A 24,076-nucleotide genomic window follows, 5' to 3' on the forward strand; every position below is an offset into this window, starting at 1 on the left:
TGGTTGGCGCAGGATAGAGCAGGGTTTAGGGCTGTTGTGCATAGGGTCGCTATGAGTCAGAAATGACTCGACGGCACATAACAACAACAACAATTTTAATGAACATTTACAGAGATTTTGGATTTTCATTCATTCACTGTTGCACTTTTTTCTTAACCCCTCCCCCCAGTTTGCTCCTTTGCTTGAAAAGCAAAAGATAATCTTCATTGGTATACAATCCCCCCGGCCCAGGCCCCCTCCCTTCCCCAATTCACTCTGCTATGCAACCTTAATTCTGGATTCCTGTGATAATCATAATATGTTATCACAAATATGTATCTTTTCCAGTGAGTTGACCAGGTGATTCAGGTTTCTTGGCATTGACTATTGAGCACATCCAGGGTTGCAGCTGTTTCCAAAACCCTTCAATTTGTATTCCATCAATTCCTAGGTTCTTGTTCTTTGCCAATGCCATCAGTGCAGCTTGAACATCTTTCTTGATATCGTTGATTCTTGAACTGATGCTCATTCGCGAAATATTGTGTGTCAGCCAGTTGTTTGTGGTGCAGTGACTCTGTGTATTCCTCCCCCCTTCTTTTGATGCTTACTGTATCATTCAAGATTTAACCCATTGAATCCTTCATTATTGCAACTGGAGACTTGAATTTGTTTTTCAGTTCTTTCAGCTTAAGAAAAGATGAGCACACACCTCCCTTTTGATTTTCTAACTCCAGCTCTTTGCAAATTTCTTTATAATACTTTGCTTAGTGTTCTTGAGCTGCCTTTTGAAATCTTCTGTTCATTTCTTTACTTCAGGATTCCATCCCTTTGTTTTGGTCTCTATATGTTCTAGTGCCATTTTTAGAGTCTCTTCTGACATTCATTTTGGTCTTTTCTTTCTCCTCTGTATTTGTAATGAGCTATTACTTTCTTCATGGATGATAGCTTTAATGCCATCCCATTGAACACTAATCATTGAAAACCAGATGAGTACGAGTTGGAAGAGTGAATTATATGGATTACAAAGGAATGTGAGTTGAATATTGGGAGTGGTAAGTATATTTTCTAAATTGATTTTGAGAATAATACAGCTTTCTAGCCATATATGTTTGCCAAAACTGGCCAGGGTTTGCGTTTTAAATATGTAGGGTTTATTTCCTGTCAATTATTTTTTCATATATCTGCCATTAAAATAATAGAGCAGGGCACATAGCACTCCTTCGTTGTTATGCTGTTCAGAGTGGTTTTGTCTTGGTTTATCTAAGGAGTTTCTGTGAGTCTGTGGCCTGGGTCTGTACATGCGATCCAGACATTAGCCTCAAACAAGAAGATGGCTCTGTGTCAAAAACATGACATAATTTGCCCACATATTTAGGGTGCAAATATTTGCCCCATATCTTTGTACTTTTTTAGATGATGTGCCTCAAAACATTTCTGAAACTCTTCATTACCCTCCACTGCCATTTTATTACTCATTTGAGTAAGTACTCATTTGAGACCATTAGTCTAGTCATGTTATGTGAAAACACTAGACTCAGTGCCCTGAAGTCAGTTCTGACTCACGGTAACCTCTATTAAGTTTTTGTGGCTGTTGTTGTTATGTGCCCTCGAGTCACTTTCAACTCATAGCAACCCTATATACAACAGCCCTAAACCCTGCTGTATCCTGTGCCAATCTTATTGTCTCTGACACACCTACCCCCGTTACCCTAGTCACCGAATCAGTCCATCTCATCGAAGGTCTTCCTCTTTTGTGCTGTCCCTCTACCCTCCTAAGCATGGTGTCCTTCTCTAAGGACTGGTCCCTCCTTGCAACATGTCCAGATTGTGTTAGATGAAGCTTCAGAATCCTTGCGTCCAAGAAGCAGCCTGGTTTCACTCTCTCCAGGACAAAACTGTTGGTTCTCTTAGCAGTCCATGGTATATTAATACTCTTCTCCAACACCACATCTCAAAGCCATTGATTCTCCTTCTATCATTCCTAGTCATTGTTCATGTTTCTGACACATAGCAAGCAAAGACCATAGTCTGTATCAGGCGAACCTTAGTTTCCGGACTGACATCATTGATCTTCAGTATTCTGGAGAGGTCTCTGACAGCAGACTTTCCCAATGCAATACATCTTTTAATTTCCTGGATGCTGGTGCCAAGAATGTTGATTGTGCAGTCAAGCAAACAAAAGTTGTTTACAATCTCAGTCTCTTTACCGTCCATCATGATGCTTCCATTGGGTCCAGTGGTGAGAATCTTTGTTTTCTTGATATTGAGCTTCAGTTCATTATAGAAGGCCGCTGTCCTTGACCTTCTACAGCAAGTGCTTCAGATCCTCTTCAGTTTCAGCAAGCAGAGTTGTGTCATCTGCATAATGCAGGTTGTTAGTGAGGCTTCCTCCAATCCTGATGCCACATTTCTTCTCATAAAACGCAGCCTCCCAGATAATCAATTAGGCATATAGATTGAAAAGGTATGGAAATATGTTTTTAAATTTTTTTGCCATGACAAATGTTGGGGATTATGTAATCAAACACATGTTGTTGTTGTTGTTATGTGCCATCGAGTCGTTTCCGACTCATAGCGACCCTATGCACAACAGCTCTAAACCCTGCTCTATCCTGCGCCAACCGCACCGTCTCTGACACACCCATCCCGATTACTCCAGTCACCGAATCAATCCATCTCATACAGGGTCTTCCCCTCCTGCGCTGTCCCTCCACCCTCCCAAGCATGATGTCCCTCTCCAAGGACCCGTCCCTCCTGGCAACATGTCCAAAGTATGTCAGACGAAGCCCCAGAATCCTTGCCTCCAAGGAGCAGCTTGGTTTAATCCTCTCCAAGATGGATCGTTTGTTTTCTTAGCAGTTTCTTCTCCAGCACCACAGCTCAAGGGCATCAATTCTCCTTCTGTCCTCCCTAGTCATTGTCCAACTCTCTGATGCATAACAAGCGATTGCAAATACCATGACCTGTATCAGGCGCACCTTAGTCTCCAGAGAGACACTGTTGCTCCTGAGTTCCTTTGAGAGGTCCCTAACGGCAGACTTTCCCATCGTGATATGGTTTTTGATTTCCTGACTGCTGGTACCAAGAGTGTTGACTGTGGAGCCGAGCAAAGTGAAGCTGTGAACACTCTCAGTCTCTTCGTCATCCATCCTGACGCTGCCAATTGGTCCAGTGGCGAGAATCTTTGTCTTCTTGACACTGAGCCTCAGTCCATACTGAAGGCTGCAGTCCTTGACCCTTCGCAGCAAGTGCATGAGGTCCTCCTCAGTTTCAGCAAGCAAGGTTGTGTCATCTGCATAACGGAGATTGTTAATAGATCTTCCACCAATCCTGATGCCACAATTCTCCTCATAGAGGCCAGCCTCTCGGATAATCTGCTCTGCATACATGTTGAAAAGGTATGGAGACAGGATGCATCCCTGGCGTACACCCTTCCCTATTTTGAACCATGTAGTGTTACCCTGGCAGTTCTGACTACTGCCTCTTGGTCCAAGTATAGGTTTCGTATTAGCACAATTAAATGTTCTGGGATTCCCATTCTTCTCAGAGTCAGCCACAGTTTGTTATGATCCACACAGTCACATGCCTTTGCATAGTCAATGAAACACAGATAGACATTCTTCTGGTACCCATTCCTAATTTCTACATGAACAGTTCTGTGACATTGGTTAATATGCTTACATTGATTCATCTTTCTCATTATCTCTACTACATTGTTTAATCACTCTTAATTTATAATATCTGCGTCTTAGTTTTTATCTCTACTTTAGCTTAACTATTGTCAGTTTAATCTCATATAGAGAATTCTTTATAAGAAAGCAATTCTTAAGGCAAGCTTTCTTTATTAATTGAACTAAACTACTGGTTAGTGTAATGATAGCTTTGTGAGATATTCAGTTAAATTTTAAACATTATCTGGTCATTAGATTCAAAGATTCCTTGTTACGACAGTTTCTGATTGCCTCAGTTACAGCTTGATGCCTATCTTACCGGTTTAAATATCTTTAAAGTAGTATTTAGGCTGTAGATACTGATTAAGATGTGGCTTTCATAGTTCATGTCTTGCAGCCTATGTACCTACCAGTAGTTTCCCCCTTAACATTCTGTGGGGTTTGGTAACTGAATTAATTTTACATCTTGTCTATGAATGACCAGATTCAGTTTAGAAATCCATCCTGAAGCTTTAGTTACAGCCTACTTCTAAAGTAACTCCTTTTAGTTTTTAGCTTTTTTTTTTTTTAAATTATGAGGCTGAAAAAGAAATGAGAGAATGTAGTTGTTTAGGCAGTAGCTCTTCTTTCTTGTTCTCTCTGTTATTAGTTCTGGATTCAGCAGTCTGTGGCCCTAGGGATATCATTGCTGTTGTGAGATGTATCTTCACTGACATAAAAGAATAGCAGGAAGATATTTATTTGGGTTTTATTGACTAAGCAAAAACCTTTGACTCTGTGGATCTAAGAAATTATTGATAAAATTGAGAATATGAGTCATAGAACACTTAACTGTGCTCATGAGAAAACTATACAGAAATCAAGAAACTGTTGTCCAAGCAGATCAAGGGAACAGTGCATGGTTTAAAATCAGGAAAGGTGTGAGTCAAGATTGGGTTCTTTCCCCTCACCTGTTCATGCTGAGCAAAAAATTAGAGAAGTTGAACTATATGAAAAATAATGTAGCATCAGCATTGGAGGAAGACTCATCAAGTCTCTGTATTATATAGATGACACTCCTTGTTTGCTGAAAGCGAGGAGGACCTGAAGTGCTTGTTACAGAAGATTCACGACTTCAAAATGGATTACATGTGAATGTCAAGAAAACAAAAATCCTTACCAGTAGACCAGTAGGGAACATCCAAATAGGAGAAAAGATAAAAGAAATCAAAAGATATGTTACCTTGGGAAAACCTGCTATCCAGGACTTCTCCAAAGTGTTAAAGAGCAGTTATGCCAGTTTAAAGACTAAGTGGAACTGATTCAAATCTTACTGGTTTTTATTTACTTACCTCTGTCTTAAAGTTGAGCAATGACTAAGTATGACAGGATGCCTTTGATTTGTGGTGTTGGAAAAGAATACAGAATATCCCATTGACTTCCAAAAGCACAACCCAGTCTATTTTGGAGAAAGTGCAACCAGGATGCTCCTTAGAGGCAAAGGTGGTGAAATGTTGGCTCACATATTCTGAGCTTGCTGTCAGTCAGGGACAGTCCTTGGAAAAAGAGAAAGAGAAAAAGCACCCCATTGAGATGATAGATTGACACATTGACTGGAACAATAGGCTGAGCATATTAGAGGTTGTTAAAATGGCACAGGGTAGGGCAAGTTTCAGATCTGTTGGTCATAGGTTCGCTATGAGTCATAGTTTACTCTATGGCACCCATGAACAACAAGAAATAATAGTTAATGATATTGAACATGTAGTTGTCGTCAGCCACAATTTTTGATCCAAATACATAATGCTTATGACCCTGCCTAACAAGAGACTTGTGCCCTGCCTTTGTTTCCTGAGGAAGATAACAAGTTCTAGCAGATACAGGGCATCAACTTGTAATTTTACAATTTTTGCCTTTTGGGTTTTGTTCTGGTATACCCATATTTTACAAATTTGCAAAATTACGGTTTCACTTTGTCAACCATAATCAAACCAAGAACTGGTTTGATTCCCTACAGATCAAAATGATTCTATCCTAGTAGTAGGAGTGAGGAGCAACAACTAGTTTGTTGTCCCTACTAGTTTTTCCTTTGTGAGTCAATTATATAATAAACTTTGATTTTACAGATTATATATTTTACAAGCACTTTAAAAATAATAAAAACACTTATTGCCATCTTGTTTGAACTGACTCATAGCTGACCCTACAGTGAGATTTTATTGTTATGTGCCTTCTAGTTGCCTGTGACTCATAGTGACTCTACATACAATAGTTCTGAACCCCGCTCTATCCTCAGCAAACCTTACTGTCTCTGATACACCCCGCCCCATTACACCAGGCACGAAGTCAACCCATCTCATCGAGGGTTTTCCCCTCCTAAGCTGTCCCTCCACCCTCTCAAGCATGATGTCCCTCTCCAAGGACTTGGTCCCTACTTGCTGTATGTCCAGAGAATGTCAGAAGGCACTTCAGAATCCTTGCTTCCAAGAAGCAACCTAGTTTCACTCTCTCTAGGACAAACCTGTTTGTTCTCTTACCAGTCCATGGTATAGTCAGTACTCTTTTCCAGCACCACAGCTCAAAGGCATCAGTTCTCTTTCTATCATCCCTAGACATTGTCCAGTTTCCTGATGCATAGCCCGTCATTGTGAAGACCATGGCCTGATGAATCAGGTGCATCTTAGTCTATAGACTGACATCATTACTCTTCGGTACTCTGGCAAGGTCCCTGAAAGTACACTTTCCCAATGCAATTTGTCTTTTATTTTCCTGGCTACTAGTACCAAGAGTGTTGATTGTGGAGCCAAGCAAACTAAAGCTGTTAACAATCTCTGTCTCTTCACCATCTATCATGATGCTGCTAATTGGCGCAGGCTATAAATTGCACCTGAGGATATTTTCTTTCTTTCTGCCAATGAGCTTGCTGGAGTTGAATTGCCTGCCTTTGGATTGATAGCACAACTTCTTACCTCTAAGCCACTGGAGATCCCAAGAAGCATTAAAATAAGGAAGCAAAACTCGTTTCATGACATCCCAGAGAAGAAATTGTAAATGAATCAGATTCTTATCCATTCCCTCTTGTGTTAATGGCTAACACTAATAGCCATTCTCAGCTTGTCCTGAGTATGCACTTGTTCTCCTGACACTGATGTGTGTGATTTCCCTTATGGGTTATGACACTGTTTACCTGCAGCAAAGCAGGTCTTGACTTACAGTCTCTTTGAAGAGGGAATTATGCTAGAACACATATTTGTTATTTTCTCCCAGTCTAATGTTTCTAATAACTTCTACATTAGAACACATTACCTACAAATTAATTTTGACAATTGATTTAAATTAAAAACCAAGAGTAACATTGCTTCTTGGTATTTTTGTTTTAAAAGAGTTCTCTTATCAACTCTCAAGTGTATTTCCACTTCCAGGTAAATCCTATCTAAGATTATTCAAGATTTTTTTAAAATTGGTGTTATTCATTCATATGCATTTTTTATATTAACATTAATTTCAATTAGTCAGTGACATTTATTACAATGTTTCATCCAATCTTCACTGTATCTTGCCTTTCTCTTCACTCTAGCCATCAATCTACTCCTAGTGTCTACTGACCTAGAATTTCCCTCCATCAACCCTTTTCTCCTCCTCCCCTCTGCCTTCCTCATTAGTAAGTTCTGCATGTCCAATTCACATTTCTTAATTACAATACATCTATTATTCCTTCTTCTGGTTAATCTTCTTCCCCCCTAATCCATTATAGTGTTACTACAAAAACAAAAATAATAATATTTAGTCTAAAATATTTTATTCAGTGCAAATCTTTTTAATTTGTAGGTGATAAAACTGAGACCCAGAGACTAAACTTTGCATTTCTGTACCAACCATCTAGTGCTGTTCCTGCCTTTGCACTCGGGCTATTTGCTTTCCAATGGATACCCTATTAACATTTCATATTCTACAAACTTGACTAGAAATTTTAGACAAACCCTCTCTTCCCAAGCAGATTGCAATGCAGCATACAGGATTACTACATAATTTTAGCCAAAGGAGTTCATTTCCCCCCTAATCTATAGAGTGGTAAAAAAAAATCCTTAATTCAAAGATGTATGTGTATGTGTTTATTCTTTTCTCTAGAGAAGTATGAAGAGCATAATGCACAAGTTCCTTCAATGTGTGCTCTTCATGAAGACAGTCTGGAAATTCTGTATTTTGCCAGTGAAAATGTGGAGAAACACAAAGTATCTTCTCCAGGTTATACAGTTGTCCACTCAGAGCAGACACTAACCTGCCCATTTGGAGTCAGTCACATAGTAAAACATGACCAGATTTCTCTGGGCATCTGTTCTTGTGTGTGTGACTCCTGAGGTATAACTCTAAAGAATGTATACTCCAATCACTCCAGCTAATAATTTTTGCAGAACATTTGTGTCTTTTCTTTGTGCCACAGTATGTAACATGGGACTGTGAACTGAATGTCAGCAGTTTGAATCCACCTATCTTAGGAGAAAGGTGGACAGTCTGTTTCTGTAAAGACACATAGTCCCAGAAATGTTATGGAGGGGTGCTACGAGCTGGAACTGACTCAAGTGCAGTGTGATGAGATCGTTCTTTCCACCTTCGATTCCCTTTCCTGACTTTCCTGAAAGCAAATATACTTAGCACATGGTGCTGTAATAAGTTTATGTTGTTGTTGTTCTTATGTGCCATCGAGTCACTTGCGACTCATAGTGACCCTATGTACAACAGCCCTAAACTCTGCTCTGCCCTGTGCAAATCACACAGTCTCCGATTACCCTATTCACTGAGTCAATCCACCTCATAGAGAGCCTTCCCCTCCTGCGCCATCCCTCCACCCTCCCAAGCATGATGCCCCTCCCTCTCCAAGGACCTCCTTACACATGTCCAAAGTATGTCAGACAAAGCCTCTGGATCCTTGCCTCCAAGGAGCAGCCTGGTTTAACCCTCTCCAGGGTGAATCTGTTTGTTTTCTTAGCAGTCCATGGTACCCTCAATACTCTTCTCCAGTGCCACAGCTCAAAGGCATCAATTCTCCTTCTATCCTCCCTAGTCATTGTCCAACTTTCTGATGAATATCAAGTGATTGCAAAGGCCATGGCCTGTATCAAACACACCTTAGTCTCCAGAGAGACACCATTGCTCTTCAGTACTTTGGAGAGGTCCCTAACAGCAGACTTTCCCATCGTAATATGTCTTTTAATTTTCTGGCTGCTGGTGCCAAGAATGTTGACTGTGGAGCCAAGCAAACTAAAGCTGTGAACAATCTCAATCTCTTCACCATCCATCCTGATGCTGCCACTTGGTCCAGTCGTGAGAATCTTTGTCTTCTTGATATTGAGTTTCAAATCCATATTAACAGAAAAACTAGACAGCAGGTACATTGAGCAAAGTTGTTCTGCTTATATGTTGAGGAGGTGATTGGGCCAAGCCGTGCTGCATTTGAAACCTCAGCCATTTCACCAGTTTTTCTTTTCCTGATATTTTCCACCTTTCTCTTCCCCTTTCAGCTGTTCTCTAATCTTCCTCCCACTGCCAAAGTTACAAATGACTTCTAACTTCTAAAGATTTTCTTTCAACTAATCTTCTGCATCCTTTCCCCCTCTCATTTTCCACATGGTGGTAATGCTTTTGTTTGATGACCCTCTATACTTATGGTAAAAGATATTGAAAAATGTTTATCAAATGTGTTTTGTAAAATAGAAAAACTCACTCATTGCTGTAGCACTGGAACCAACTTAGTGCTGACCCACATTGGGTTTCCAAGGCTGTAAGGCACCTAGAAGGAGATTGGTTGTCTTTCTCCTGAGGAGCACCTGGTGGATTTGAACTTCCACTGAGGCTTGTCCTTCGATTAGAAACATAACTCCCTATTGAGCATACCACTAGAGTGCTTCATAAAGTAGAGCACTAAAAAAATGCAAACTTATGCAATCTAGTGGGAACCTATAGCTGACGCTGTAGGGTTTTGGGAAAACTGTAGATCACACTTAAGGAGATTGCCCATCTTCTACCATGTAGAAGATGGTGGATTAAAATCTCCAGAGTGGGCTACCTCCTTAGACTTAGGAGTGCAACTTCCTACAGTCTGCATCACCTTGTTATTGTTGTTGTTATGTGCCGTCGAGTCACCTGCGACTCATAGTGACCCTATGTACAACAGCCCTAAAACTTGCTCTATACTGTGCCAATCTTTCTGTCTTCGACATGCCTACAACCATTAACCCATCACTGAATTAATACATCTCATATAGGGTCTTCCTCTTCTGCACTGTCCTTCGTCCCTCCCAAGCATGATGTCCTTCTCCAAGGACTGGTCCCACCTTGAAACATGTCCAAAGTATGTTGGTCTAAACTTCAGAATCTTGCCTCCAAGGAGCAGCCTGATCTAATCCTCTCTGGACAAACTTCTTTGTTCTCCTAGCAGTCCATGATATATATATATATTCAGTACTCTTCTCCATCACCACAGCTCAAAGTTATCAATTCTCTTTCTATAATCCCTAGTCATTGTCCAACTTTCTCATGCATAGCAAGTAAGTGCAAATATCATGGCCTGGATCAGGTGAACCTTAGTTTGCAGACTGACAGCGTTGCCCTTCAGTGCTTTGGAGAAGTCTCTGACAGCCGACTTTCCAGCTGTGAACAATCTCAATCTTCACCATCTATCATGATGCTGCCAATTGGCCCATTGTTGGAAATCTTTGTTTTTTTGACATTGAGCTTCAATCCATATGTAAGCCTTCTGGACTTTTGGATTTCTGCAGCAAGCACTTCATGTCTTCCTCAGTTTTAGCAAGCAAGGTTGTATAATCTACATAATGTAGATTGTTGATGAATCTACCTCCAACCCTGATGCCACATTTCTTCTCATAGACTCCAGCCTCCTGGAAAATCTGTTCTGCATATAGATTTGAAAAAAGGTATGGAGATAGGACACATCCCTGGCATACAACCTTCCCAATTTGAACCATGTTGTGTTTTCTTGCTCTCTTCTGACTACTGTGTGCTGGTCCAAGAATAGGCTTTGTATAAGTACAATCAAGTGTTCTGGGATTCCCATTCATCTCATAGTCAACCACAGTTTGTTGTGATCCACACAGTCAAATTCCTTTGCATAGTCAATGAAACACAGATAGACATTCCTCTGATACTCCATGCTTTCAGTCAAGATCTATCTGACGTTAGCTATCTTATTCCTAGTACCACGGCCTCTTCTAAACTCAGCCTGCACTTCTGGCAGTTCTCTGCTGATGTACTGTTCCAGTCGTTTTAGGATAATCTTCAGTGGAATCTTGCTTGCATGTGATATCAATGATATTGTTTGATAATTTCTGCACTCTGTTGAGTCACCTTTCTTTGGAATGGGAACAAATATAGATCTCTTCCATTCAGTTGGCCAGGTGGTTGTTCTACAGATTTCTTGGCACAACTTGGTGAGCACATCCAGGGGAGCATCTGTTTGTAGAAATTATGTCACTTGGTATGCCATCAATTCCTGGAGCCTTGTTTTTTTTGCCAATTCTTCCAGAGCAGTTTGAACTTCTTACTTCATCACCATAAGCTCTTGCTCATATGTTGTTTCATGAAATTGTTCTTTATCCACCAATTCCTTTTGCTATAATGACTCTGTATACTCTTTCCATCTTCTTTTTTTTAAGTTTTTTTTATTAATTTGAATGAACATTTACAGAGATTTTGGATTTCTATGTATTCATTGTTGCATTTTTCTCCCTGCCCACCCCTCCCCCCTAGTTTGCTCTTCTCTTTGAAAAGTAAAAGAAAAATTCCTTCATTGGTGTACAATCCCCCCGCCGCCCCACCTCCCCACTGAGTACACTCCACTATGCAACCTTCATTGACTCTTATCATAACCACAATACCCAATCATATATAGCTTTTAAACTGCTCTCTCCTCTTCTTTCCATCTTTAATGCTTTCTGGATCATTTAATATTCTTCTCAAAGCATCCTTAAGTATTGCAGCTCGAGGCTTGAATTTGTTCTCCAGTTCCTTCAGCTTAAGAGAATAGTCTAAAAGTATTATATTTTAGGGTATTATTTTTATCGTAGGAGTATGCAATGAGGGTTGCAGAGAGGATTATATTTGGGGGTAGGGGGTGGGGTTTGGGGAGGTGCGGGGGGCGGATTGTGTACCAATGAGGGAGTTTTTCTTTTGCTTTTCAAGGAGAGGAGCAAATGGGGGGAGGGGTTTGTGCGGGGAGAGGGGTGCAACAATGAATGAATGGAATCCCAAAATCTCTGTAGATGTTCATTGAAATGAAAAACAAACAAACTAAATTAATAAAAAAAAAAGAAATGCTGACTAGGAAGAAAGATTGGCCATCCACATCTGAAATAGCAGGCCTTCGAAAACCCTGTGTACAATTGAGCACACTTAGAGTAGCAGTAGTAGACTCTAGTGATTGGAGCATGGAATGTGAGAGCCAGGAATGAAGGAAAATTGGATATTGTTAGAAAGAAATGGAACACGTAAATATTGACATACTAAATATTTGTGAAATGAGATGGACTGGCATGGGACATTTTGAGTCAGAGGATCATATGATCTACTATGCTGGAGATGAAAAGGTAGGAAAAATGGGGTTGCTTTCATAGTTAAAAAAGTAATTTCTAGATCTGTCTTGAAATACAGTGTTTTGAGTGACAGAATAATATCCATACACATACAAGGAAAGTCCAATGAATACCATCATCATTCAAATATATGTACCAACAACCAGAGCCAAAGAGGAGGAAATAGAAGATTTCTACCAACTTTTGCAGTCAGAGATCGATCAAACATGCAATAAAGATGCATGAATAATAATGGGTGACTGCAATGCAAAGTTGAGAACAGAGAAGGATCAGTAGTTAGAAAACATCAATTTGGTGACAGAATTGAAGCTGGAGATAGACTGATAGAAATTTGTACAATCAATGACTTATTAATATGTTTTATATGAAAACATAAATATCATCTTAGTTTCCCTTATAAAATAAGAGCCCTCCGAAAATATCCTATGCAGAAAGCATCTGGGGAACAAATAACTTTAAGAAATACTATGGATGATCCTACTTCTAGAGGACCCCAATACCCAGTCTCATAACCCTTAGAGACATGATACAAATATCCTGTCAAACAGTTTCTTTTCAAGCTTTGCCAGTCACTGACTTCTAAGTATTACCCACTGACATGCAGTGAAAGGTAGTGTTTGTGGAACATGCGTTGGGAACCATTAGCCTTGATGCTCTCTAGAGTTGTTAAAGATCTAGATCTTTAATTTAGTAAAGCTCCCTTGAAGGTACATGGATCTAGAAGGACAGGAACGAGGTGAGGTGCCCTGGCAGGAGTGAAATAGCTTTCATGAATGAGGGTGGGGAGAACAGTTTATGGTGCTGCTGGTTGTGAGCACCTGGGGAACTGAACCTGGAAGACGAGTGGAGGACATGCATGAGAAGGAGTGGGTACTAATCAGCTGCTCAACTGGTTTCTTGGTTTGTGACCCTGATATAGTAGTGCTAGTTTTTAAAAGCATTGGTGTATTCCTTAAAAAATGATGAGGTCTCACTAAGAGATTTTTAAAAAAATGTTCTGAGTTTAATAGGCAAAACTAAGCAGATTAGGCAAGTTAATTCTGTGCCATAGATGTGATTTAATGTTTGCTTCCTATACTTTCACTGAAGGAGCCCTAGTGGCCTAGTGGTAAAGAATTGCCCTGACAACCCAAAGGCAAGCAGTTCAAATCCAACAGATGCTCCATGGGGGAAAGACAGGCTATCTCCTCCTGTGTGATCTGATGCCTCTGAAAACCTGCTTGAGGGTCAGCTATGTGTCAGTTCTGACTTGACAGTACACACGACAAACTTTCACTGAAGGACTTTTTGTGGTGTAGTTTATTGTGTGGCTAACCAGCATGCCTGTGGTTTGAGTTCTCCAGATGCCCTGAGGGAGAATGATGGGAAGACTCCTTCCATTAAGATTTCTAGCCTCAGAAAGCTAATGGATGTTCTCTGTGAGTCAAATCAACTTGATGGCAGTGAGTTTGCTTCTTCACTGAAAAATGTTTAGCAATCTGCTAAGTGGAATGGGAAAGCAATGTAATCAGGATTACTATGGGCTCAAAATTCTATAATAAATGAAGGTATAATCTTGGGCTTTGTAGGTGAGAACAGAAACATTTTTAATTATGATAACTACAGGGGGGTGGAAAGGACCCCTTAGCTCTAATGAACAGATGAGGTCGTTCCCTTCCTTGGAAAATAGACTCAGCAGCTAACTGATATAATCAACACTGAGAGTGAAAATACATGCCCCTCCCTTTCCCACTTCTTCAGCTTCAGATCATTTTGGGGCTTTTAATCTGTGGCAGCCCTGTCTTTTTTTTTTTAATTTTTATTTTATATTGGTTTGCTTACAAAATTTGTATACATTGGGTTTCACAGTATTCCACATTCATGTTGTTTCATACAATCATTCCCATTCATTATGTTTTATAAAATGAATCACCATTGGACTATGCCCAACCTTATCTTGTCTTTTCAGGTCCCCACCGGATCATTCCCATTTTCTTTACCCCCTGCTTCCACCCACCAAATAGTTCAACCCTGTGATTTCACTCCTACTTACCCTCATCCCTCTGCTCCCACCCCTTCCGCTCTTGGATTTCTATTCATGTTGTACTAGTTATCCTTATATTTTTACAATAATGGTCTTACTTAGTATTTGTTCTTATAAGACTGAGTTAGTTCATTCAGCATAATGCTCTTCAGTTTCTCTCAAGTTATGTAGTGTTTCTGAAATTATTGCTCCTGAGTGCATAGTATTCTATTGTGTGAAAGTCTATGTTTCTATGAGATCTTCCCCCAGGCTCTTTGTAATTGGATCCTGACTCATGCCCCCAGGTTGCTATACTGTCTGTTGTTGTTATGTGCTGTTAAGTTGCCTGCAACTCACAGCAACCTTATGTACAAGGGCTCTGAAGCCTGCCCTATTCTGAGCCAGTTTCCCTAACTCCGATACACCTACCCACATTACCCCAGTTAATGGGTCAATCCATCTCACTCTGGGTCTTCCTCTCCTGCCCTGTCCCTCCACTCTTCTGAGTATGATGTCCTTCTCCAAGGACCAGTCTCTCCTGACCACGTGCCCAAAGTATGTGAGACAGAACTTCAGAATCCTACCTTACAAGGAGAAACTTGGTTTCACCCTCTCCCCCCTCTCTAAGACATACCTCGTTTTTTCTGTTCATGGTCTATTGTATGTTCAATACTCTTCTCCAGCATCACAACTCAACAGCATTGATTCTTGTTCTGTCATCCTTAGTCATTGTCTAGCTCCCTGATGCATAGCAATTAATTGTGAAGACCATGACCTGGGTCAGGCATAACTTAGTCTCTAGACTGGCATAGTTGCTTCTCAGTACTTTGGAGAGGTCCCTTACTACAAGTTTTCCCAGTGTAGTTAGTCTTTCAATTTCCTGACTGATGGTTCTAAGAGTATTGATTGTGGAGCTGAGCAAGCTGAAATTGTTAAAAACCTCAATCTCTTCTCCATCTACCATGGTGCTGCCCATTGGCCCAGTGGTGAGGATCTATGTCTTCTTAATGCTGAGCTTCAGTCCATATTGGAGACTACAGCTCTTGACTTTTTGAAGCAAGCACTTCAGGTCCTCCTCATTTTCAGCAAGCCAGGTTGTGTCATCGGCATAATGCAGGTTGTTGGTGATTCTCCAATTCTGAAGCCACATTCCTCCTCATAAAGCCCCACCTCCCAAATGACCTGTTCTGCATATAAATTGATAAGGTATGGAGACAGGACATATCCCTGATGCACTCCCTTACTGATTTTGAACCATGCAGTGTTTTCTTGCTCTGTTTGAGGACTGCTTCTGTTCCAAGTATAGGATTTGCATGAACACAGTCAAGTGTCCTGGGATTCCCATTCTCCTCAAAGTTACCCACAATTTGTTGTGACGCACACAGTCCAGCCTTGAATAAAAGTTGGAGTAAAGAATTAATGTCTGCAAAACAACTATGAGATACCATCTCACCCCAGTCAGAATAACAAAATTTAACAGAACAGCAAGCAACAAATGCTGGCGAGGTTGTGGAGAAACTGGAACCCTTATTCACAGTTGGTGGGAGTGTAAAATGGTGCAACCACTGTGGAAGGTGGTATGGTGCTTTCTCAAAAAGTTGTAAATAGAAATACCATTTGACCCAGCAATTCCACTACTGGGAATATATCCCAAAGAGACCATAACTGACATCCAAGCAGATATATACACACCCATGTTTATCGCGGCTCTGTTCACAATAGCAAGGAGTTGGAAACAACCCAGGTGCCCATCAACAAACGAATGGATAGAGAAGCTGTGGTATATTCACACAATGGAATACTATGCTGCATTGAAAAACAAGGAACTCATTCAATATTATTCAAAATGGGTGACCCTGGAGGACATTATGCTGAGTGAAATATCTCAGTCGCAAAAGGACAAATATTGCACGGTGCCACTGTTGTAAAATGGGACTGATATCAGGGTGGGAGTAAGACTGAGAAAAACTGGATAAGCTGTGTATACTACACTGAAACAGATGAGGGAGTGAATAATTTAAAAGCGATGTATGATAGGGTCTTACGGTTATCATAAGAGTCCACAATTAAGGTTGCATAGTGGAATGTACTTGGGGCGGTGGGAGGGGTGTGGGGGGATTATGTCCCAAGGAGGGAGTGTTTCTTTTACTTTTGAAAGAGAGGAGTGAACTGGGGGGCGGGGGGGTGGAGGCCTGGGCGGGGAGAGAAGTGCAGCATTGAATGAATGGAAATCCAAAATCTCTGTAAATGCTCATTAAAATGATTTTTTAAAAAAGAATTAATGTCTGCCTTTATAAAAAACACTTGTTAGATTTTATGTGAATGTGATTTTAGAGATCTCTTTTGTTGTAAGCTTGACTTTATAATTGAAAGAGAATTTTTGTCTTGTTTAAAAGACGGTAACACAAAATAACAGAATGATACATGTGTTGTTGTGGAAATTAAAAGGAAGGTTTTCCTACTATACCTAGTGATAATAAAGAGGAGAAAAGAGACTCAAAAAGGAGCAGTCCTTAGAATGTGTTGATGAGGAAAAATCAAAGACTTTGTCCCAGGACTCTACCAACTTAAATGATTCCATCCTCTTACAAGAGCATTTACTCCAGAATCTTACAGGGCCTAAACACCCGTATTGTTTTAAGGGTCTTGGGGAAAGTATTTGCTGATTCTTGGAATCATAGTCCTGGGACATCAAGGTCAATTGGCATAGCATAATCCACATGGACAATCCTATAAATCCTACTTGTTGTTGTGTACCATTGAGTTGGAGCCAACTCATAACTGATCATCCAGTGGGTGTTCAGAGGCAGTTAATTACATTGGAGGAGATTGTCCACCCTTTTCTGGCAGAGCGGTTGGTGGATTTGAACCATATGCCTTTGGGATTGTAGTGTGCAGCTTCTTACCACTAGGATACCAGAGCTCCCTATACACCCTATTTAGCGAATAAAAACTGGGGTCTTAAAAGCTTGGGAGTAGCCAATCCAGAATAAGGAAGAAGGATGAAAATCAAAGTAATAGTGAAACAATTTGTCCAAAGGACTGATAGACCATTTGAATATTAATGTCCATGACCCTGAGGTCAGAAGAACTGGATGGTGCCTGGCTTCTGCAGCTGACCACTCTAAAAGGGATACCAGGAGAAGGTTCTGGGCAGAGTGAGGGGGAATGTGGAACAAAACTCAGAAACAGAAAAGACTAGTCTTTCTGATTCGATGGCATAGCACATCCTCCCAGTTAAAGAGTATAGAAAATATCTGGAAAATATCTAGGGGATGTGCCTAAGGTTTGAGAGACTTGGGAATTTTTCTTTCATCACTATTCAGTACCCTGAGACCCTGACTTAGGTGAGTTGTCTTGAGATGCCACTCCATGTATTTGAGCTGACATAGGATGTTTATGAGTCTGTAGAGCTGACGATTAGATTCTAAGATGAGGTGAACTGACCAAATTAACAGTGACTTCCCAGAAGCTAGCCTTTGAGGAGTGGCTGACTGATTCTCCCTCACCACAAGCTGCACACCCACCCCTATTCACTCTCTTTTCAGTGTACTTTCTTTCACATGATTTTTCTCACTGAATACACTAAAAATCTACTACCTCCCACTTGATAAAGAATTCTGCTGAAACTCCCAGAGAATAAGAAGAGTGATTTAAGTTTGAACACTGTGCCTAGGACAGCAAGTGATAGAACCAGGATTTGACCCAGATCTTCTGATCCTAAATTTATTGCTCTCCTAACATAAAGATTGTGGAAATGATATGAAAAGTAACAAATTCTTGCTTTCTAATCTAATTCTCCCCTTCCCCCAATCCTACTTTGGAAAGCACTTTTCCTGAAATGAATGTGGTTTAGCAGATAGCATGTTCTACTTTGGTAAGTTAAATTAGGAGTATAATACAAACAGGGGCCCTGATGGCACAGTGGTCAAAGTGCTTGCTCTACAGTTTGGATCCACCAGCTGTTCCAAGTGAGGAAGATGTGACAGTCTACTTCCACAAACTGTGAAAACTCTGGGGCAATTCTACACTGTCACATAGAGTTGCAGTAAGTCAGAATTTACTCCATGATAATGGATTTATTTAATTTTTTCTTTTGGCTTATAATATGAATGGTTCTTAATATTAATGGCTGACAAATTGTGATTACAGAAGCAAGATCAGGAGTGACTTCTGTGGAGAATTCGTCAAATCCAGAGGACATTTGGGACTCTAAGAAGTGGCTACAGAAATATGGATTGAAAGCCCAGAAACTGTCATTTTATGATGTTCTTGCTGATTGTTCCTTCCGCCATGTTGATGGAGTTGTTGATATAAAAGCTAAACCAGAGAATGAGTCTGTGAAGACCAGTGCAGTAAGTAAAGTACATTCCTGGTTGGGAGCTAGGCCTGTCTTTAATCCCTAGGGTTTGTACGTTGTCGTTATTGTTATGTACCATCAAGTTGCAACTGACTCATAGTTCACCCTCTAGTGGGTTTTCAAAGGCTGTAAATAACACGGAAGTAGATTGTCCATCTTTCTCCTGCAGAGCAACTGGTCCCTGTAGGTTGGTAGCCCAACTCTTTACCACTAAGATCTTCCGCAAAGCAAAAGCCAGAGGTAAGATCAAGGTTGCAAGGCAGCATGGAGGGAAACCAATTTGGGTTCCCAGAATAGTACTTGTAGATGGAGATCAAATATGGAAATAGTTTATATCTATATCTATATCTATATCTATATCTATATCTATATCTATATCTACACACACACATTATATGTAAACCAGGCACTGCACTGAACCTGAGAAATTCAAGTATAATGAACCTCAGAATTATTTACAATTATGTAAAAAAAAGGAATGCGTAATTCTCCCAAATTGAATGAAGGAAAAAAACCCCAGTATTTCTAAATCAGTTATTTCTATAGTACTTTTGATTTTCACTGTCTTGAAGATACAGTATTCTATGCACTTGTAGTTTCTCTGTAAATATAAAATAACATCTTCAAAGAGATGATAGCACTTACTTAATTAGAGTATTTTGAAAACTTATGAAAGTGGTAGTTTCCATTGTGCCAAACAGATCTAACTGTCTTCTCAAAATGCCTGACTGGCTCACAAAGGGAGAATATTGATCACTATAAGTAGCTCCTAAATGAGTCAGTAGGATTGAGGTGAGGACCACAGATAGGCATTTAAACAAGGATCCTATTTTGAGAAACTCGAATGTGTAGAACAAGGATCAGGAGATAAAATGTCCAAAGTTTAGAATTACAGAAAGAATGAAAAGTGACACAAATGAATGCTCCAAATTTATAAAGCCAAAGGAGTGTTAGGGTGGTTCAGTGGTAGGATTCTTGCCTTCCATGAAGGGGAACTGAGGCTTGGGGCCAGCCATTGCACCACATGCACCATCTGTGTGTTCAGGGAAGCTTGCGTGTTGCTTGATGCTGTGTACAACAGTGAAACTTCCAAACTAAGATGTACTAGGAAGGAAGGATTGCTGTTCTTCTCCTGAAAACCACTCATTGAAAACTCTGATTTAATCTACAATCAGTCAAGGGAGGGCATTTTGATTCCCTTGTGCATTGTGTGCTGTAAGTTACAGGTCCAGCCCTATGGATGGTCCAGCCCAAGTCAGTTTTGCATGGCAACTCCATATGTTATAGATTAGAAAGGCTCCATTAAGGTTTTATTGATGCAATCTTTTTGGATGTCGATTGCTGAACATCTCTTCTGTGCTGCTACAAAAAATTTAAAAAAAAACAAACAAAAACATCACACCAAAAACAAAAACAAAACCCCAAAAACCCAAAGCCCAAAAACAACAACTACAAGTAGCTCTGTTGGCCTAGTCCAGAGAGAGTTTTGCTGCTGACCCAACAGCAATGGCTGGGTTCACACCATCAGCTTTTGTTAGTTATTGATTTTGTATAGGTTGTTTGCACCATCCAGATACCTAATTGTAATTAACAATTAATATAAACAGCGTGTCAAAGCCACTCACTGCCATCTACTCGATCTGACTCACAGTGACCTTCCTCTGAATTTCTGAGGCTGTAAATTGAAATTGGAGAGTTTGCCAGTCTTTATTCTTGGAGCCACTGGTGCATTTGAACCACCAGAAACACAGAAAGGAGGCTTTGCATTAGTAGTGTGTCCTGCTATGGCTCAAGCCATCAGCACTCTCTTCAGCATTGTGCAATGAGAGTTGAAATGCAAGCAATAGGGTCAACACACTAATGGCTGCAGCCCAGTGGAGAAGACCAGGTAAGGAAATCAAGGTACTCTCAAGTAAACTCGGAGGGAAGATGGGCCGTCTCCTCCCATGCAATTTCCTGCCTCTGAAAACCCTGCTGGAGGGTCAGCTATGAGTTAGTTCCAACTAGATGGGACATAACTACAACAATTCAAGTATGAAGGAACTCAGGTTGCCTAGTGATAAGAAGTGGTAAGAAGCTGTGTTGCCAACCTAAAAGCACATAGTTCAAATCTACCAGCTGTTCCATGAAAGATGTGAGTATCATCTCATGATGTTTACTGCTTCTGTTAACCCATAGTTGGAGGTCCCAACTATGAGTCAGTCCCAACTTGATACGACAAAAACAACAACTCAAATACAGTATCACTTTATATATATATTCTCCAGAAGCTGTAATTTGGAGATCTTGTGAAGGTGAAGCCCCATTCTTTTGGACACTCTTCTCACTGTTATGCTGACTGAACACTAAGCTTCACATGTTCTCTCTAGAGAGGGCCTTCTTGTCAGACATCATTACCTGTGTCATGTGTTTTTTTGCCTTCTTACTGCCATGTTTATTAACTATGAACTGCAAGGAAGAAAATGGAAACTAAATTACAAAAATGTAGGACTGATGCAAAGCTTGTTTCCTGGCTTCCATTAGGATGCAGAGTAATTGCCACAGTGCAGGGAAAATCTTACTTGTGGGTTTCCTTCCACAGCAAAATTTTCTGAGTTGGTAGAAAGTATTCAATAATGTTATTAGTTTAGGAAATCATGTGTAACTAAATTTTCCATTTTAAAATATATTTGATACTGGACATTTATGATTATTAATCCCTGTCAATTTGAATATAGCTGTCCTCAAGCGTGTAACATTGTGCTCAGACTTACCTTGGATACGGATTTTCTCTTTACTGTTTCTTTATGATATTAAGTAAAATTTTATATGGTTTATTAAAAGAAGTGGGCTTATGAAAAATAACTTTCTCCTTAAATACCCTAGTAAAAATTGAAAACTACACAGTAAAATAACCTCTTATATGCATATTAGTGAGAAAGGGACAGTTTTTTTTTAATGCTTGGGGCTACATTTCTGAAACTGGATGTATACCTAATACTTTCATGTGTATAAAGAGAAGAGACTCTGAGGGTACACTGTAAATATTTAGGGCTTATTTAGGGCTCCCACTGGGCAGGCCTTCCTAAAGTATTAGCTGTAAGAGCCTTCTTATAGGTGAAGATCTAGGGAACTCATACAATCTGAGAAATAAATGACTAAAAGGCTTACCAGATAGCCTTTCTAAGATGAATGAACAGGCATGAGAGGAAGGAATAGAATGTGTTTCTGACTGGGGGATTTCAAGCAAAAATCTAGTAACTATGTATTTAAACCTTTGAGATCACATTTAATGTTACAGTTACATGAATGTTTTGTACACCCATGATGTTAAACAATCCACTCTTACCTGCTTATGTATTCAACTGACAAATGTTTGTTGAGACTCTTTCACATGCCAGGTAATATAATATGTGGAAGGAGTCCTGGATTTAAAGTCAGAAGACCAGTTGCAAATGTGGTTCTTCCCATTATGAGAACTTAGGCAACTTTTTTAGCTTCTTTGAGCCTCTCTTTCCATATTTGTAAAATGAGAGACATTGTATGAGATCTGGATTAAAGCAAACCAACACATCTCTGAGTACATGGCACTGAGATGCCCAATAGATATTAGCTTCCTTTTTATTATAAACATTGAGTCATAACATGAGCATTCATGGAATATGCATTACATATGTACTTTACATACAGAGTGAATATTTATGCTTTTATTTTTACACATGAGAAAATAAAGGTTCCAAGCCTCAGAAAGGTTATAAACCTTACCTAAGATATAATGCCTGATAAAGAACTTTCCTTGACAAAGCTTCTCATCTGGTGTGTTTGTGTGTGGTTATGCCATTCAATTGAGGGTAGGGAGAGCCTTAGGTGTAGCAACTTCAGTAACATGGCACCATTGTTTTTCTGGGAGAGACTCTCATACTGCAGTTGAGAGGTGTTTTCTTCTAGTTGTGTCTGAGATCATCAGGACCTTCAACCCTGTTCTTGTCAGTCACCACCAGACTCCAGATTCTTATCACAGAAGGCTGAACATCCTTTCCTGACCATCCTCACCTTCTCTCGGTTTCTTAAACTCCTTCTACTCTGCCCCCTGAGCTTGAAATCATTAGCAAAATCTCTCTACCCCCAAGTTCTCTGTTATTTTCATCTCTCCCTTGAGAACTGTGTAGACCTCCAGAGTGGGAGTTGGTTTTCCCCACTCCCTTGGACTCATGGGATTAGAGGTGTGATGTCATCTTTGCTCCTCCACCGTTTCTTGTCTCTTCTTTTCTCTCTTCCCATGTCATCACACACAATAACTTTGTGGTTGTTCTCTACCACTCCCGGAGCTATCATTACCAGCCCTTGAAGATTTTACCTTTAAGCTTACTACCACTGACTCCAATGCTGTTTTAACTCTTAGTGTCAATATTATTGGATGAATCTTACAATATTCTGGCATTTCATTTATTGATAACTTCTTTCTAAGTAAGTTCTGACACTCCTATAGAATACCCTTGACTGCATCATTACAACTAAATGTACTCATAATATACCTAATCAGGTACAAACAAGCCACTCTCTGATCATAGTTTTCAGAGAATTTTCCCTGCTACCCTAATTTCAATACTCTTTCAACTGGAATGTACAACTTATTGTTTCTACCATCTCTTCTCTGTTCCCTCCACCTTTAGTCCTCATTTCTGCCATATGAGTTTGTGGCTCCCACATATCCTGAAATACCTTGCCCCTACTTTACATCATTGCACACATATTACATCATTGACACATGAGTGGGCTTACATATCTTTCTGAGTCTCATCCAGGATATATCTAGAACAGCATTCCACCTAGAGAACACCTCAGTATATGTTTAGTTGGATTAATGATTTAATGACTTTATGGTGAGGCAAGTGCCAAGAGACTTGGGTACTATTTGGAGACTTTAAAAAATGGTTTCTAAGTGACTTTCTAGTCACTTAGAATTAAACTTGGAAGTTACCAGGTTTTAATTTAACGCTATGGGTTTGGATGAGATCATGAAGGGAGTGACTGTAGGTAGAAAAGAGGTTCAAGGACTGAGACTTAAGACCTGATAGCATTTAAATATTGGAGACAACGGGCGGAAAGTAACAAAGAAGCCAGTGTCATAGGAGAAAAATAAAGACAGCATATTTTGTGCATGTGAAATAAGAATTTCAAGAAAAAGATGAAGTATATGGAATATTCTTGATAGGTCAAGTAAGAAAAATAATATTTACTCTTGGAATTACCAGTTTAGTGGCATAGCTATCTAACCTGAATTCAAAAACTACCTCAGGGCTGCATGTCAGAAAGAGGAGCGGTATGGAAGGAAGAGACACTTTACAGAAGGAAGACTGTGCTGTTGTTGTTGTTGTTATGTGCTGTCCAGTCGTTTGCGACTCATAGCGACCCTATGTACAACAGCCCTAAACCGTGCTCTATCCCTTGCCAATCTCATTGCCTCTGACACACCCATCCTGATTACCCCAGTCACTGA

The 24,076-nt window shown here is 40.0% G+C and overlaps 1 protein-coding gene across 1 annotated transcript in view; it reads left to right on the forward strand.

The window, feature by feature from the left end:
- Positions 1-24,076, forward strand: part of VWA3B (von Willebrand factor A domain containing 3B) — a 493,423-nt gene that overhangs the window by 187,899 nt on the left and 281,448 nt on the right. Inside the window, exon 8 of the mRNA XM_006900716.1 lies at positions 18,390-18,592. Coding sequence (XP_006900778.1) covers positions 18,390-18,592 — 203 coding nt within the window. The remainder of the gene's footprint in view (positions 1-18,389; positions 18,593-24,076) is intronic.

Source organism: Elephantulus edwardii, unplaced genomic scaffold, assembly GCF_000299155.1.
Source record: "Elephantulus edwardii isolate Elephantulus edwardi_28Jun2011 unplaced genomic scaffold, EleEdw1.0 scaffold00291, whole genome shotgun sequence".
Classification (NCBI taxonomy): Eukaryota; Metazoa; Chordata; class Mammalia; order Macroscelidea; family Macroscelididae; genus Elephantulus; species Elephantulus edwardii.